The 18428-nt window shown below is 37.2% G+C and overlaps 1 protein-coding gene across 2 annotated transcripts; it reads right to left on the reverse strand.

Moving 5' to 3' along the window:
- Window positions 1-48: 48 nt before the first annotated feature.
- AKR1C2 (aldo-keto reductase family 1 member C2) lies at window positions 49-14254 on the reverse strand. 2 transcript variants are annotated; one of them, XR_010146776.1, is made up of 9 exons: window positions 14122-14249; window positions 11881-12048; window positions 10919-11035; window positions 9570-9647; window positions 8995-9117; window positions 6055-6164; window positions 5618-5783; window positions 2001-2193; window positions 49-314 (listed from the first exon to the last, which is right to left on the reverse strand). XR_010146776.1 is itself a non-coding variant. In XM_024346165.3 (9 exons), the coding sequence occupies exons 1-9, from the start codon at window positions 14203-14205 to the stop codon at window positions 272-274; spliced, it is 972 nt and encodes a 323-aa protein (XP_024201933.1). In that variant the 5' UTR covers window positions 14206-14254; the 3' UTR covers window positions 49-271. The 2 variants fall into 2 exon arrangements, 1 of the variants encoding a protein (XP_024201933.1); XM_024346165.3 differs by having other exon boundaries at window positions 2111-2193; window positions 14122-14254.
- Between the last annotated feature and the right edge of the window lie 4174 nt (window positions 14255-18428).

Here is an 18428-nt window from a genome sequence, read left to right on the forward strand (position 1 = left end):
ACTAGTGTGTCAGAAGGAGAGAAAACATAGAAGTTATGGAGACCAAAGTAGGTGAAGAATCTTTAGGAGAGAGCATTTAATTGTTTCAAAATGAAAAACAAAATTATTGTCTTTCTTTTCCGGCCGATGGGCTTAGCTGTAGCTTGCTGAAGTCACCAAGCAGGAGAGATTTAACCAGAGGTGATGTGTCCAGTCACCAGCATAGAGCCATCCTCTGTGTCACCATCCACACGCAGGGCCTTCTGGTAGACCTCATGCAATGCCCTCCATGTTAATATTCATCAGAAAATGGATAATTAGGGGGGCCAGCAAAACTGGAAAGAGAAAAAAAAATGCATACTCTGAATGGCAATGACTCCGTTACTAGCAGGTAGCGCAGTGATTTCCAGGAAGCTGATGCTAGTGTAGATGTTAAGAAGTTCATTTTCTGACTGCTCTAGAATCTGTGTTTCTTTGTTTAATGAACGTGACTTTATCATATCTGTATTTTCAAAATAAAGAATCATTTAATTCTATTCCCCTGCCTGGAACTTAACACATAAAACGCACAAAGTGAAATGTTCAAACATGTTTCTCTACATCTCTCAACAACAGATCCCACATCTGTCAACAGAGCAAAGAGATATTCTGACCTTTTCTATTTCAAATTCTCACTAAAAACAGGAACTCCTTCTGCCTTACATTGAAGAGGAATAAGGAAGATTTATGCTCATCACTAATAAACAATTTTGAGTGTGATAATTATACTGGTAGTAATTGTACTTTATTTCATTACTTTACATATTACTTACTACCCGCCTATCATACGAAACACACTTGGTTACATTAGAAACGTAAATTGTTGTTTATGTTATAGGGCCCAATATTCAAAGAGCTACAATGCATAAACCATTTTATAGGTAGACATAATCCAAAATGTAAAGACACAGATAAATGACTGCTCACATACACAGTTATAACTTGTTAATTATGGAACTGAGCCTATCCTTTGTGATTACACCAAGAGCAAACACTTGGAAGCTCGTAAGTGGTTTACTCCAGACCATATTTGAGTTCTACAAAATAACACTAGTGATTGATTTCATGATCATAAAAATCATTAATCAGTTGTAAACATTTCTAATGCTTGCCACTTTTCCTTTTCTTTTTATCATTTCCATTTTCATTTTGTATTTTCTGCTAAATGGATAAAATACTACTAATAATATCCACCAAATTTTGGGTACTTATGATGTACCATTGTGCTTGTTTTATTCACACATTATCTCATCGTCTCTATTACTTGTTAAAATCTCCACTGCCATCAGTTACATAACTTCTTTTTCCCTCATTATATGAATGACCTTCTATGAATCCTAGAACCTTAGAATATAGAGGAATAGTAAACGTCTGTTACTGGTTATAAATTATCTCCAATAATGGTGCTTTTGCATCTACACTCTTCATTTGATTTTAACACTTCCTCATTCTCTACACTGAGATCTCCATATTGCAGAACGCCAAGGCCAAGTGCTCCTATTCGCTCCACTAAGACAGACTTTCTGGAGGCAAATGCAGTGTTTGGCTCATGGGCAAACATGCAAAGAAAGGCACAAAAAAGGTTTGAAATGATGAGAAATGCTAAATTGACAGGATCCAGCAAGCAATTCCATGTGAAGGAGGTGGGAATTGAACCTGGCCCACAAGATTGACGGAACTGCCTTTGATCTGGTAAGACATTGAGCAGGTTGGGAAGAACAAGATATAAGCACAGATTTGGAAACATCTAATGCGACCACATGGGCAATATCCACAGTGTGTACACTAGACAGTAGTACAAACGGCAGGCCTACATGGAAGGTGCAGATTCAGCAATGATCTTGGCTGCTCTGGAAAGTTCCTTGGAGTCACGAGAGCAGAGGCACAGGTTGACCCATGCTGACCCCGGGCCACTCTCCCTGCCAGAGAACAGAGCTCTGGAGTGAATCCAGGAGGAGATTTCCAGAAAGCTCCTGTCTCACCTCTGTCTCACATTGGCCTCTGTGCCCCTGGTGTGGAGGTCACTCTCAACATCCATCTTACATTCCTCCTCTGAAAATAAATTAGGACATCCATCTCCAAAATCACTTACATATCAAGGGTCAAATATCGCACATTTCTGTTTAGGCCGTCTATGGCTTTCATGTCCTCTGAAGTCAACTGGAATTCAAACACCTATCAAAGTAATAGAAAACTTTAATTATTTTTAGATTACATCATTGCCAATTGGGAACAACCAAGTTCATCAGACAGTAGGGTGCAGAGACAATACTTAAAAGATTCATACGTTTCCAAAATTTATGAAAGACCTCTCTAAACACCCAAGTGGTCAATGAAAACCAGTCAAAAATAAGCAGAAATCCATTCCCAGATAAAATATTTGAAACTGCACAACACTGCAGATAAAGAGAATATCTCAGAGGAAGCTGAAGAAGAAACAGAGCTTACTCTGTGCCCACATGATAGGGTCATGTACCTAGAAGACCCACAAGAATCTAGAGGCAAATTTTGTAATGTCTAGCATCATTTAGTAGGTTTGATGAATAACATTGAATATCTATCTCTCCAATGAACAGGTATAATAGGAAAAATTAGTTTTCAACATAACTCAAGCCAATAATTGTCTAAATACTAACGATTTCACATTCAAAAGGTGTGGGTACTCACTATGTAAATTTGGGAGACTCTAAATATCAAAAAGATGTCACTCTTTCTAATACATTCAATCAAATAAGTGTATAAATCCATAGGGAAACTGAAGGAGTAATACAGAAAATGAGAGAAAGAGAGTAAAAAATGACAGCAATGTAACACTTGATGAATGTAGGTAAGATTTGTTGCATTATTCTTTTAATATGTCTATATATTAGAAAATCCACAAAACGAAAATGAAAAGTTATCAAAAACTATTAAAATTATCAGTAATCGCCGGGCGCGGTGGCTCACGCCTATAATCCTAGCACTTTGGGAGGCCAACGCAGGAGGATTGCCTGATTTCAGGAGTTAGAAAACAGCATGGGCAACACAGTGAAACCCGTCTCTACTAAAATACAAAAAATTAGCTGGACGTGGCAGCATGCACCTGCAGTCCCAGCTACTCTGGAGGCTGAGGCAGGAGAAGCACTTGAACCCGGGAGGCGGAGGTTGCAGTGAGCCGAGTTCGTGCCACTGCACTCCACCCTGGGTGACAGAGTGAGACTCTGTCTCAAAAAAAAAAAAATGATCAGTAATGGAGAAATTTATGAAATTAATGATATATTTTTAAGAGATGATTTATTAATAAGTAGTGGGATATTCATATTATGATCATGGATTGGAAATCTCAATATTGTCAAAGATTCAGTTCTCTCTGCATTGATCTGCAGGCTTATTACAATGTCAACGAGAGACTAAAACATTTACTTGCCTGTGGAAGTTAATAAGATGATTCAAAATTTTAAATAACACATTAGTTAAGAATAGCTAAGATATTATTAAATAAATGAAGAAGTTAGAAAAATATTTGTACCATACTGGAAGTGAAACTTACTTTTTAACATTATAGCACAGAAAAGTGAATACGTTAACTGAAGATGGAAGAGAGGCCAGATAATTGCTCATGGACATTTCATATATGTTACAGGTTAAAAAAATTCAAGTTATGTGAGCAAATATAAACTTTTCAATAAATGGTGGTAAATTTTGCTAAAAATTCAAACATTAGATATGCATATTTGGATCCTTATTTCACATAATATTTTAAAAGTCAATCCCATTAGAATTAACCAAATTTATAAGGAAAGAATATTAACAATTTTGTAAGATAACACAGTAAAATATTGTGATATTCCCAATGTAGGATAAGACACAACACTCACCAACCACAAGAAAGAGGCATGAAAAATTAGTCTACATGAAGGATAGAAACTTTTGTTTGTGAAAACATAACCATAGAGAATATGACAACACAGGTAAAATTTGGGAGATGTTATTTCAAGAATACATTCAAGTCTCTAAAGAATTAATATCCAGAATAAATACATATATATGTATGGTTTCTAGTTAATCTAACATATATATTATATAAGACATATGTCATATATCATATATATCTATATATACTAGATGAATTAGAGAACATACACATATGTATAAATACTGATAATTTCCACAGTCTTTCATAACTTTTCATTTTTGTTTTGTGAATTTTCTAATGTCCAAAAATATTTTTAAAATTATTTAATGAATGCCATTACCTAGATTGATCAATTGTTTCATTATTGTCATTTTTTACTCTCTCATTCTCTGTATCATTATTTCAGAGTATCCTATGGATTTCTTCACTTATTTTACTTAATGTTTTAGTAAATAGTGACGTATATACATGTACATGATATATGTCATATATATGACATAGGTTTTATAATATATCTCATACATGATGTATATTTTATGTATCTATATAACTAATTAGAAAACATACATATATGTATGTATTCTGGATGTTAATTCTTTAGAGACTTGTATGAATTCTTGAGAATATATGAAATAATATATCAATTTATATATATTCATATTCATACATATAACTATTGATATATTATTTCACACATATCATATTAATGATAGATTAATTAGGAACATGCCCTCTAACAATCACATGTCCCTGTATCCACTTGCTTGGTTATATGAATTTCCAGCTCCTTCCAACAAGAGGTGGTGTGTGTTTCCCCACCCCTTGAGTCTGACCTGTCCTGTAACTTGCATTAGGTGATAGAATTTCCCAGAAGCAATGGTTGGCGCCTCTGAGCCTAGACCTGAAAAGGCTTTGCACATGTCCATTCACTATGCTGGGGTCATGCCCTGTGCTGAGGTGAACCCTGGGCTGGATGGCTGGAGGATAAAGAACTGCATGGGAGAGGGGGGCGCTCACACTGATGCCCCAGGGACATCCTGAAGCAGAGCTGCCTCACTACCCTGAACACACATGAGAGCCCAGCCAGGAACAGAAGGAATGGACTGAGTTTAGGCTGAGCCCAGGCTAATTTTCTAACCATGGAATCTTGAGCTCAATAAATGCTTTTGCATTAAGCCTCTATATTAAGTGGGTTTGCCTTATATCCTAAGGTATTGGTATAAATATGGTCTCCTACACATAAAAATAAAAACACACAACCACCTCGCCAAAAAAAAAAAAAAAAAGGCAGAGTTAAACAAGCACTTCGCAAAGATAAAATTCTAAGAGAATAAATATAAGGAATTTATACTACATAAATATACAAGAAGAAAAATCCACCATGAGTTGGAGACTAAAAAATATCTAATCAAATACCTCATTATAGAAAATAAAGAAAAGGACATATCCCTAGCAGAGGGATATGGATATCACTGACTTAACGCTAACCCAAATCTGTAGTTTTGATCCCATCCTATTTCTCTCCACCTCTGTTGCCTCTCCTGTGCTAGAGTAGAAGAAACCCTTATGACGTACACAAAGAGTTCATGCATAGGAAATACAGGGAAATGGAGCTGGCCAAAGGCTGTCCTGAGAGCCTTACAAGAAGCACATGTGTGAAGGACACTGTGCAGGAGACCTGAGGCCCACAGCCCCGCTCCTCACCTGCATGTTCTGTCTGATCCGCTGCTCATTGTAGCTCTTGGCCAGGACCACAACCCCACGCTGCAGCTGGTAGCGCAGGGCAATCAGGGCTGGGGTTCGCTTGTGCTTTTTTGCCAAGGCACAAAGGACTGGGTCCTCCAAGAGAACCGGGGAGTTCGGGTCCACCCTGGAAGGAAAGTCAGAAATGCTGAAGCCCTGAGGCTGGGGATAGTTTGTTAGGCGGCTCCCTAAACAGACTAAGGCATCCACTCTGCACCAGAGCTTCTCAAGTGAGGCCCCTGAACAGCAGCCTCAACATCACCTGGGATCTCGTCAGAAATGCAGATTCTTCCCTCACCCCAAGTCAGCTGTGAGTGAACTCCAGGAAACAGCATGATCTGATTAAATTTTTTTTATCAAACCGGTGTTTTAGGTACACTTCCTGTATCTCTTATTACCATGGTTCTTCTCGATGGGATCCCAGAGCACTATAGGCAACCAGAACAATGTCTTTTGACTTGCAGAAATCCAGCAGTTTTCTCTGGTTGAAGTAAGGATGACATTCCACCTGCAGATGAGCAAGATGGAAAAGCATCAGATAATCCAAAAGTTACATTAATATTAAGATCACCAAAGTAAAAGAAGCTGAATAATGTACAGCATTAAATTTGAACTGAGAATATTATTGTCAAAAAATGATCTTTTTCATAAAAATAAATTTTATGCCCCTCTCTCCTAAGAAAATAGAAATGCTATTTCTGAGCACAAGCAACTCCATGAACCCTATCCTGGTTTCTCAATAACTGTGACCACTAGAAGGAGACATGGCCAGTTTCAGAGCTGGGATGAGGTAAGATTCTTTGAGCCTTGGGCATCAAATTGTGCCAGAAATCAAGAATGTGGTCAAAGACTCAGGAGGGCAGGTCTGAAAGACAAAAGAACTAGTTTCCTAATTAATACCAAAAATGCATACATGTATATGTATGTTTTCTAATTGATCTGACATATAATATATATATCATATATGCCATCTATGATATATAGCTATATAGATGAACTAGAAAATATACATATACACATAAATACTGATAATGTTCACAGTCTTTCATTACTTTTCCTTTTTGTATGATGGATTTGTATGTTGATATCTCAAATGTCACCAGTGGGTTCCCTATGAAACAAGTGCTTTTGTCTTTTACACTTGCCCTCATGAGTCTTTGATCAAATTCTTTTTTCATATATATATTATATATATACACATAATATATATTCTGTATGTTATATATATAATATTATATATATAACATATAGAATATATATTATGTATATATATGCTGAGTAGATGTGAGCATTAAATAATGAGTGAAATAAATTAAAAATCATAACACAAGAATCCGTGAGTCTGTAGTAATTAGTGCGACAATGAGAAAAAGAACAATATTTGTCTACTCTGATGGTGGTCATTACAGTAATTACATTCACAGCACATTGCTAATTGAAGGAAGAAGTTTACCTTTACCCTCACTTAGAGGAATAGTAATTTATTATTTTTACTTGGTGAGAAATTATTTTTAATTAAATGTCAGGTAAGAATAGTTAAACAAGTGGTTAAAATTGTAAATGATTACGTAAAAACCCCAAGGAAATAACAAATAAGAAATAACAAAGAAGAAAACAGAAATGCAGTACAAAAAGTTCAAATCACTGATGTATACTCAATCATATGTGAAAATTTGTCATGGGAATATGACTTCTTCTGTTGAGAATTATCCCCCAGCAGATTACTAGTAATTGTTAAAGAGAAAACATGTGTTAAAAACAACAGATCTGACCACTGTTAGCTTAACCAAGTTTTTAAAACTACCTTCACCACTAGTGGGGCATTCTGTGATTGTATGTAGTCTAGTGTGGTGCAATTTGAAAAACACAGCATGATAAAAATATTTTCTTGCCCCAAAGGTTTAAGCCAATGTAATAAAATACTCACATCTAACTTTTAATTTACAGAAACCTTCAACAACTGGGAAAAACAAGTTAACTGATATCAAAATACAACAATGTAAAAACAATTGAATTCTGGTTAAAAAAAGAAGAGCTACAAAAGATATTTTGATTAAGCAAGGAAAAATTCAAATATGGACTGGATACCAAATGACATGAGGGCACTATAGATGATGTTCTTAGATACAGTAATGACACTGGAACTGGGAGAATATCTTCATTCCTGTGACATGCTTTGAGAGGTCTCTAGGGGTCAATTGTCATCTTTACAATTTACCTTGAAGAGGTTCTAGAAACATTATATGTATTTATGCAGATATACTCCATATAACATTGCAAAATGTTAGTAATTTTGAATATAAATGGTAACATGGGTCTCCAGTATTATTTTTATCAAATTTTTGGAAAGTGTGAAAATGGCCATATTAAAAAATTGGGGAACTACTAGTATTAAAACCACATTAATTTCTCAATGCTTTTATTAAATTATCACAGCACCGTATCATTATACCAAATTATAACAAAATTATAACAAAAAAATGTAAGTTACTGGGAAAGGTGTAGTGATTTTAATGCTGAAATATGTGTAACATTTGGGGGCAGTCAATTTGATCAAGGAGGCCTGGAATCACCAGTCAGGACTCAAGGAAAAGATGGAATTATCTCTAGTCTATGAAAGAAACACATAGAGAATAGATGTGTTTAAGCAGCTGATTGCATGACAGACTCCAAAGAGCAGCCGACTAGGAGCAGGGGCAGTCATAGGTCAGCTCCATGTTCTGCTGAACCTTCCTCAGTGTGGATTTCATCCACTGTGAACAGACATCTCCATAAACAGGTCATTTTCTCTTTCTACCATGGATGACCTTCATTGTCTGCAGATAATTTTTAGTGTATCTATGCCCTTGGTCAAGAAGTGTGAAAGCAGAGATATCAAGAGGCACTGAGACATCCGAAGCCCATGTGAATCCCTAGTATTTCTCTTCTCTTGCTCTCACTCTCTCCTCATGTACTGCTCATTCCATCTCTTCATGGCCTCATATCTATGCACAGTTCCCTCCAAATCACCTTCACCCGTCCACTCTCTGGTCATCTTTCATAGCTTAGGGGTAAGTCCACCTTTCCCTGAGTCTAATTGGCAATCCTTGGACTTCTTGATCGAATTGACCTCCTATAAATGTAACACGCAATTCAGCATCAAAGTTACAACACCTTTTCGTAAGACTTTTCTAAGCAGGGTACAAATAAGAGCCCTCCGTGCCCTTCTAGGAAGAGGCTTTGCTCTCTAGAATCTTCTCTTTTACAAAGATAAGTGGGACTAAATGAATGGATACTTGGCAATAGGACAGAAAGAGGGGCATGAAGAACAGAAAGGAGAGGAGGCTGAGGGCGCTCACCTGGTTGCAGACCGGCTTGTACTTGAGCCCTGGTTTGTTGAGGATCATCTCCAGCAGCCTGTGGTTGAAGTTGGACACCCCGATGGACTTGGCCAATCCTGCATCTTTACACTTCTCCATGGCCTGGGAAAAAGGAATTGTGAGGTATCATTTGTGTAGTCGACTGAAGAGCAAGATAAATGTAACATAGAACTGTGAAAGCAACAACTGTCTAGACATGAAAATCAAACTAGCTAGCCGTGGTTCTTAAAAGGGAGAAAATAAAACAGAAAAATTGGGGAAGAAGATAGTGATTGCAAGAGTAAGAATTTCTGTTTCCTCCTTAGGAAAGTGGAGAGATTAATGCACAGGCAAGGAAAGAAATCCCAGTCCTCCTTACCCCCAATTCTTCTCCTCCACTTCTCTCTTTTGTATGCCTGTCATTTCTTTTTCCTCACTGCTCACAAAAACTACCTTTGTAAAGTTCCTAAGTTTTTGATCCAATGGTGCATTTTCCATACTTGTACTAAGAAGATAGGAAACAGATGTATCCTACCTCATCTTTCTTATCCGTTCTCTGACCTCCAAACACTCACCTCCCACGTGGCACAGAGATCCACTGTGTCAAATAGTATTTTTCCATTTTCATCTTTTGGGATCACTTCCTCACCTGGCTGAAGTAGAAGCAGTCAGTTTAGTGATGTCACAAGTCAATTTCTCCACACATAGCCATGCTCTGAGTTACATTTAAGGACACTAATCCTCCATGAGGTAGGTGATGCAATGCTCCAGAGAGTGATATGTACAAAGTGTACTACATATGAAGGTATAAGGAATGTCTTCAGGAGACAGGCTTCCTCTAATCTCTTACAACTATTATATGTGTAAATAAATACCTCTTTCTGGTTCCTAATGGAGTGTCATCATTGACTTTCATTGACTTTCTTCTGCTCCTATAATTTTCTCTGTGGCAATACCTCTCTTCAACTGCAAAAGACCTTGATATCCAGGTATAATGGATTGTACTTTTTACCCAGGTGCCACTATCAGAGTTGTTTATCTCCCTGAACATATGATGTTCCATGCACAGGACCATGACCCAATCATGGTCAATGGAGGTGTTTTCCAGGCTAGTTTGGAAATTAGGAGATGCACAGGAGCTCACGGTAATGAACATGGGCCTGAAAGTGCTCTAAAGCCATAAATGCCACCAACGAAAAAGGTTGGAACAAATATTTAAAAAGCCTTTTGTAATAAAGCAGAGATAAGGGTGGAGGAAGGATATATTTTTAGAGTTTTTATCCAATTCTTAATGTAGCCCTGGCTTTGATTTCCCATTATCATATCTAATATACCCTTTTGCATTAACTAGCCTGACTAGTTTTCAGTACCTTAAGACAAAAGTTATGAATGACACAAGAATTCATGGCTAAGCAAAAATAAAAACTGCAGTGTGAAAAGAGAGGAAGCAGAAGCAACAAGGTTTCCCATGAAGGTCTGTAGTTTAAGACACTCCCGGACTGAGTTCTTGCCCCTTGAAAAGAGGCAAGAAGATGGAAACTCATTGTGCACCCTATGTGCAGCAGGTTTTCTGGACACCACAGCTTCATGAAACTCTGTGTCTGTGGAAATCCCAAGAGGTGAAATCAGGAATCATAACTAAGACCTTGTGCCTTCAAGGAGATGATTGTCATTTCCTCAAGTTTTTGAGGCAGAGGCTTTGAGGATTCTGCACTCTCTTTTCTTGTAGACATGCAATCACGGAAGTACGGATTCAAAATTGCTTTCTATTCCATAGAAAGGAATTAGGAGTTATGTTTAGGGCTCTTCTTCCATGTTAAAATCCCTATGTCCTCCTAAGAAAAAGCTTAGTTCAAATCTCCATAAAAACAATATTTATGCTGAGAACAAAAGTGAAATTAATTTGATCACACAAGCTGCCTACCTTTACAGACACTGGAAAATGAATAAGGTAGAGGTCAACATAGTCCAATTGAAGATTTTTCAGTGACCTTTCCAAGGCTGGTCGGACCAACTCTGGTCGATGGGAATTGCTCCAAAGCTGCAGAGGTTAGAGAAAGGAAGTTGTGTAATGAAAACTTGAGCCAATTTTACTAGTTTGCTCCACCTAATATTTAGACATTTTCTACTACTTCAAAACTAATGACCACAGGCAAAATTATTCTCTCTCTTCTTGTGATGCCTTTTGTTCTGCCATATCCTGATGAACTTTATAATATGTTGGATATATAGTTAGTACATATATTGAATGAAAGAGTGAAATTACTCAAAAGGTAAAAGTTGTTATCAAATCATAAGCATACCCATTATCTGAATTATCTTTGGTAAGTTTTACAACTCATATTAGTAGTGTAATTATTTCATCTATTCAGCCCAATGGGCAAGACTAAGTATCTTTGTGATTTGGAAACTGAGGAGGCAAACACAGTTTTTAATATGTTAACTTGGGCTGGACACAATTTGAGATAATGTAGGCGTTATTCTTTAATACTCACAGAGCTTGCTTATATTACTTTCTGTGTCTATGATCAAAATGACAATGGAAACTCAGAATCATAACAAATGTAAGAAACTCACCCAGGAGGTAACAGATAACATAATATGATTAAGATTATCTCTCATTCTATAGTCTATGTTAAACCATATTGATCTGTGCTGAGCTCAAAGAGTAAAGGGCCTTTGAAGGCATGAATTGGAACACTGCAAAGATGAGAAAGCCATCTTCACTTCCTGCCTTTGATATTAGTTTTAATACATGAGTAAGTGTGAATAAATCGAAATAAATAAGCACAATTCACCCTCAACTATGGATCCAGTCATAGAACTGCCACCTCCACACAATCACAATAAATACATGTGCACACAAGCTCATCATAGGCACAGTACCTTTGAAGTGTAGAATATGTCTTCTCTCTTCACACTGCCATCTGCAATCTTGCTTCGGATGGCCAGTCCAACCTGCTCCTCATTATTGTAAACATGTGCAGAATCAATATGGCGGAACCCGGCTTCTATTGCCAATTTGACGGCCTCTTGAGCTTTACTTTTAGGAACCTGGGGGAGCAACCAAACGTGATATTTTCTGACTAATGTGCCTAAGAGTTAGTTCGGGCACAAGCAGCAACGTTCACAAAAATCAGCTTTTCCTCCTTTCTTGGATGAGTTCTGTATGTAGAATCATAAGCCCATCCCAGTCTGACTGGGTCTTTCCCAGTTAGTAATAAAGGTTGGGCATAGCAGGAACTTCTGCAGTCCCAGAAAAATCACTGCTTGACCACTAGCTTGGAAGTGTCCCCAAAACAATTTCACGTTAAGTGATTTTTTGGAAAAATCAACAGGACACAACCATAGTTATAGACATAATCTTAATTATTTTTAGTATGGTGAAATTAACACAAGGAAATAGCCACATGGAAGGAATTATGAAGGAATGCAGTGTAAGCTCCTGTGATTCCTCTCCCACCATGTTGCACAGAGCGCACTGACTTTATCCAGCATCATATTTTGTCAATGTATGTGAACTGTTGTCTACAAGAGATGCCCTCTACATACTCCATTGCTAAGCTTTTGTCTGGGACTGGATACATTGACTCACTCTGCCTAGCAGACACAAAACTTCCAGTCTCCAAAAGCAAAGCAGGTGCACAGAAACCCCGCAGTTTACACAAACAGTTACGTAGAGCCACCATTCTTATCAGTTAGGAAACAGGGAGAACTCCACTTTCTCAGATACCAGCAGGTTTATATTGGAAATAGGCACATCTATGGTTAGCAGTCTATTATGTTAGATCTTTTCTACCCAGGCTTTGGCCATTCTGTCTGCATAACAGAACCAAATACTAGGAGTAAAGATGTATACTCTAAGGATATTGATTTGTGTATGTAAGAAATAGACTGCAGGGAGTAAGTGATTAGCAAAATGGGGTTCAGCTCCATAAATTCAAGGCAACTCTGTCAGGAAACATATGATTGCAGTAAAATTTACAATTATTGACTTATGTAACAAATTTGGATACAGATTTGACAGCATATCTTTTAAATGACAAAAACAGAAACAAAGCAAACTATTTTCCCACCTTGAAAGTATTTCAGAGGCTTTTTCCTGTGAAATTACAAGGAACTAGATACCGGGTCTCACAGCCCTCTCCTCATACCATCTTTGATCTTCTCTTCGCTGTGCAAGCAATCAAAGGCTTACCAAGGCCGGAGCTTCAGTGGTATCCTCATCGTTACTTCCTCTCCATGCCAATTTATATTACAAAATAAACCACTCCTGTCAATGGTCTTCAACATGTCCCTTTGTAACTCCTTATGTCTTATAGATGAGAAATGTGAGACTCAAATTTTATATAACTAGTCCCTATTTACACACATTGTATTCCCAAGACAGTCTTGAGATACAAGTTTTCTTCCAGTGTAGAAATAGCATTTAGCTATTTCTAAATCTAGAAAATAAAATATATTCCATTAACTTTCTTGTCAGAGAAACAAGAAATTTTTCTGTTACAATATTTTGATACAAATCTGACCCATATTAACAAAGACAAAGAATTTAAACTTTCCTTGTTTGGTTCTAGTTTTTTTTTTTTTTCTTTCTTAAAATGAGGATATTTTATCGTTTCAGGTAATTTTCCCAGAGGTGAGAATAGTACATGGGAAATTCTCTTTAGGCCAGGTCTAGTATTACAGTGTGGTGCTCAAGGCCGCCCATCAGAACAGTGATACTCTCCCAACAGATTACATGCACCCCGTCTCCACTAACTTTTGCCATAAAAATTCCTCTGAATTGTATCTTCTTGGAAGAAGTAAATATCTGTTCGACTATACAAAGAAACAGAGAAACCACTCCCATTGCAATCAATCTTCAAGAGAGGGAGCAGGCAGGCCGTGTTCTTTCTGCTGAGTTTTATAGACTCTGACAAGCTGTGAAATAAACATAAACAGAAGACAAAACAGTGCCCCAAATAAGCAGTAGATGACCCTGTGACAAGACAGCATTGCAGAACAAAGACTGACGTTTAAAGGGGAGTCATGCAGAGTAACATAGGAACACAAGCCTGACAACCTGGTCAGCTTCCACTTACTCTAGCTCCTTTGAACTCTCAACACTAATAATATTATTATTACCTCTGCAGGCGCATAGGTGCCAAATCCCAGGACAGGCATGAAGTGACCATCATTCAGCTTCACACACTGGTATTTCGAATCCATTTCTGTCACTGGTTAGCAAATGTTTCTTCCTCCCTCACAGGCTATAAGAGCAATGAGCTGGCAACGCCCCTGAGCACACTGTCTGCTGGTTAACCAATGGCATGTGAGAGGAGGGACAGAGGCAGTCTTACACAAGCTGTGATAAAAATTGAATCCAGTTCAACTGTTTCTTACCTAAGAAAATTCATAAGTAAATTATTATGTGGTCATGATACACTCATTAATTTCCTCTGAAGTATTTTTGCTATTCCAGATCTCTATATATGAGACATAAATTATTCAAAGAGATTTGTAGAACAAATTGTGACTTTACATAAGAATACAGAAACCTCTAGCGGCACAGCTCTTTTTTGTGTGTGCCATGATGATGTTCCTTCTGCATCTTGCAGCATTTGAAATGACTAATTTTCATTTTTCTCTCTCTCACACACACAATTTAAAGGAATGACTAATGAGCATTTCTTTAAAATATTGCCCTCAATTAAAAATTAAAGTTAAAATTTTTAAATGCATGACTTTTTTCATCAGCAAATTTATTGTTCCTTTCTTATTAGCCTTGTAAGAGAAACATCCCTTCCTGATCAAGGTGCAGTCCTGATAAAGTTGTAATCCTGATGTGGGTGTAAATAAAAAAGAAAATATGATGTGGTTTTATTGGAAGATTTCTTATTAACAGCTTTTGGACTTTGGATATAATTTGTAACATGCAAACAGTGCCTTATTGGTCTTTTCCAGCCAGTTTTATGAGTTGCTACCAAAAAGTAGCAAGCCAAAACATGATAACTATTAGATATACTTTATAATATTGCTAAACATTATTCATAAAGAAAAACTGGTAACTAATGACATATAAACTGGTGAATAATCCTTGCATGGGATAATTTTTAGTTTATTCTCCCTTTGGAGGTCAGGTTAAAACATGATTGTAATTTGCATGATCCATGATTCACATCTTGGAGTAGTCACAACTTGCAGTGCCCTGATTGCTTCTATTTGCTTTTTCATAAAACAAACAGAAATTGAAAAATAGGTAAATTGTTATCATTGACATAAATGTAATATTATAAAGATATTGAAATTTTTCACAGAGTAATTTCAACAAGATGGTGGATTCTAAGATTCCCATATAACTCATGGAAACATCAGAAAATACCTAAAATTGACTGAAATAAACTTATTTATTTCTGGAGTGGCTCAGTAGAGATTCAGGGTGACTATACACATACAGATGTTATAGGCAAAAGGCCAGGGGAAGAGACATGCAATAGTCCATCTAAGCTATTGAGGAGAAACTGGGTTGCAAAATTTCATAATAGTAAGCAATTCAAAAGCCATTGGTTATTTGGGAAAATATAGAAGGGCAAACACAGTCCACGTAGGTACATGTTCAGAAACAAACTAAGAAGGACTTGAGGTTTTACGTAGGGCCGATGCCTTGACTGAGAAACTGCCACACATATAAGTTAATGACTGTCATGACATAGAACAAATCTATATACAGTAAAAAAGATGTTTATTTTTTCAAATGCCCAGTTAAATAAAATAACAAGGCATACAGGCCAGGCACGGTGGTTCACACCTGTAATCCCAGCACTTTGGGAGGCCAAGGTGAGCAGATCATGAGGTTAGGAGATGGAAACCATCCTGGCCAACATGGTGAAACCCCGTCTCTACTAAAATCCAAAAAAAAAATAGCTGGACGTGGTGGTGAGCACCTGTAGTCCCAGCTACTCGGTAGGCTAAAGCAGAGGAATCGCTTGAACCCAGGAGGCAGAGGTTGCAGTGAGCCGAGATGGCACCACTGCACTCCATTCTGGTGACAGAGCAAGACTCCAGCTCAAAAAAATAAAATGACGAGGCATACAAAGAAACAAGAAATCACAGTCCATTATGAGGAAGAAATAAATCAGTAGAAATCATTCCTGAAGAATCACAGGCATTAGAATTAGTAGAGAAGCATTTAAACAGCTGTCTTAAATATGCTAAAATTGCTAATGAAAAATATGGATTAAGAACTACAGAAAATCTGAAAAAATAAGAAAATCACAATATAGTAGTAATACAGAAATTATAAAAAGAAAAGGAAACAAATTGGAGCTAAAAAATATACCTGAATGAAAAACTCACCAGAGAGTGTTTCAATAGCAAATTTGAGCAGGATGAAGATATAATCAATACACATAGGGATAGCACACTTGAAATTCCTGAGTCTAAGGACACGAAGCAAGAATAAAGAAATGTGAACAGGTCCTAAGGGACTTATGGGACACCTTCAAGCCAACCAGTATGATAGTATTGGATTCCCAGAAGGGGAAGTGCAAACCCATGGTAGTAGAGAAATTATTTGGAGAATAAAATCATCAAAATTTTTCAAATTGGTTAAAGACAAAAATCTACAAATTCAAGTAACTTAAAGAACTGCATATAGCATAAACTCAGAGAGACTCAGACCTATATGTGTTATCATCCAACTCTAAAAGCCAGACAAAGAGATAATCTTTAAATAACAAGAGATTTTGGGAGCCGAGGCAGGCAGATCACCTGAGGTCAGGAGTTCGAGACCAGCCTGGCTAACATGGTGAAACCCTATTTCTACTAAAAATAGAAAAAATTAGCTGGTCATGGGGGCGCACATCTGTAATTCCAGCTACTCGGGAGGCTAACCCAGGAAAATAGCTTGAACCTGGGAGGCAGAGGTTGCAGTGAGTTGGGATTGCACCATCGCACTCCAGCTTGGGCTTAAACTCCATCTAAAAAAACAACAACAACAAAAATAAAAAGTACGAAGGTAAACATGACACATGGGGTACAAGGGATCCTGGACAAGGTGATCCACAGATTTCTTATAAGAGTCTTTGGAGGATATAGTAGGTGATATATTTAATGTGATCAATAAAAAAATAATTTCACCGAATAATTCCATATTTGGCAAAAAAATTATTTCAGCCTCTTTTTTTTTTTTTCAGAGTTTTGCTCTGTCACCAGGCTGGAGTGCAGTGGTACATCTCAGCTCACTGAAATCTCTTTCTCCTGGTTCAAGCAATTCTCCTGCTGCAGCCTCCTGAGTAGCTGGGACTATAGGCGTGCACAACCATGCCCAGCTAATTTTTGTATTTTTACTAGAGACAGGGTTTCACTATGGTAGCCAGGATGGTCTCTATTTCTTGACCTTGTGATCCGCCCACCTTGGCCTCCCAGTGTGCTGGGATTACAGGCATTAGCCACTGCACCCAGCCAAATTATTTCTTAAAAATTAGAAAGTTAGTAAGACTATGTGATGTGGAAGCTGCAGGAGTTCATTGCCATTAGAACTGCTCTACAAGAAATGCTTAAGAGAGTCATTCACTTTGAAATGAAAGAAGTTTAGACAGCCACGTGAAGTCATATAGAGGTATAAAGACCTCTCGTAAAGGTAGGTGTATGAAAAACGTGGAAACATGTATTTGTGCAATTTGCTTTTACTCTCATTTTCTTCAAGATTTACATTACAATAAGAATACCTTTCTGTTAACATGTACACCATGTATAAAGTTGCAATTAGTGACATCAATAATGTGAAGCAGAAAGGTACCTGTGGAAAAGAAGTTTCTGTATGGAATTGAAGTTAAATTCACATTGATTTCAAAGTGGATGGGATAACTATAGGATGCAGTATGTCATTCCAATGGTAACTACAGAGAAAATAATTACAGATTATGAACAGAGAAATTGAAACAGGAATCCAAATTTTAGCAAAGAATCATAGATACCCCAAAATATTGTTAGTTGAGGACATAAAGGACAAAAAGCTGAAAACATAAATTTCAGGTCTTTCTTACATACAAAATCCAATCAGTTTACCTCAAGAGTCTCTAAAGCCTTATCAGGTTTAGAATCAACTTAAATGTCTAAAATGCAAAGATTTATCTGAGATCCAAGAAAAATTTCTACCAGCTATGAGCCTGTAAAATCAAAAACAAGTTATTTCCTTCCAAATTACAATGGTTTTATAGGCAGTGGTTGAACAATCTCATTTCAAAAGGGAAATGTCAGCTTAAAGAGAAGAGGAAGAGGCTTCATGCAAGTCATAAAGCCGACAGGGCAGAAATTAAATCTTAAAGCTGCAAAATCATCTTCCTTGACTCTATATTCTTCATTCTGGGCACACTGGTGACAGGGGTAGGCTTCTGGGGGCTTTGGGAAGCACTGTACCTGTGGCTTTGCAGGGTGCAGCCCACATGGCT

The sequence above is a fragment of the Pan troglodytes genome, chromosome 8 (assembly GCF_028858775.2).
Source record: "Pan troglodytes isolate AG18354 chromosome 8, NHGRI_mPanTro3-v2.0_pri, whole genome shotgun sequence".
NCBI lineage: Eukaryota > Metazoa > Chordata > Mammalia > Primates > Hominidae > Pan > Pan troglodytes.

Bases quoted from the DNA above. Each gene is read 5' to 3' on its own strand.
- AKR1C2 (XM_024346165.3), bottom strand. From the start codon at position 14,205: ATGGATTCGAAATACCAGTGTGTGAAGCTGAATGATGGTCACTTCATG. The intron at 9,648-10,918 runs GTAGGCAGCTTG...CTTCTACTTCAG, and splicing joins ATTTTCCAGTGTCTGTAAAG to CCAGGTGAGGAAGTGATCCC. The intron at 6,165-8,994 runs GTGAGCGCCCTC...GCTCATCTGCAG, and splicing joins ACAAGCCGGTCTGCAACCAG to GTGGAATGTCATCCTTACTT.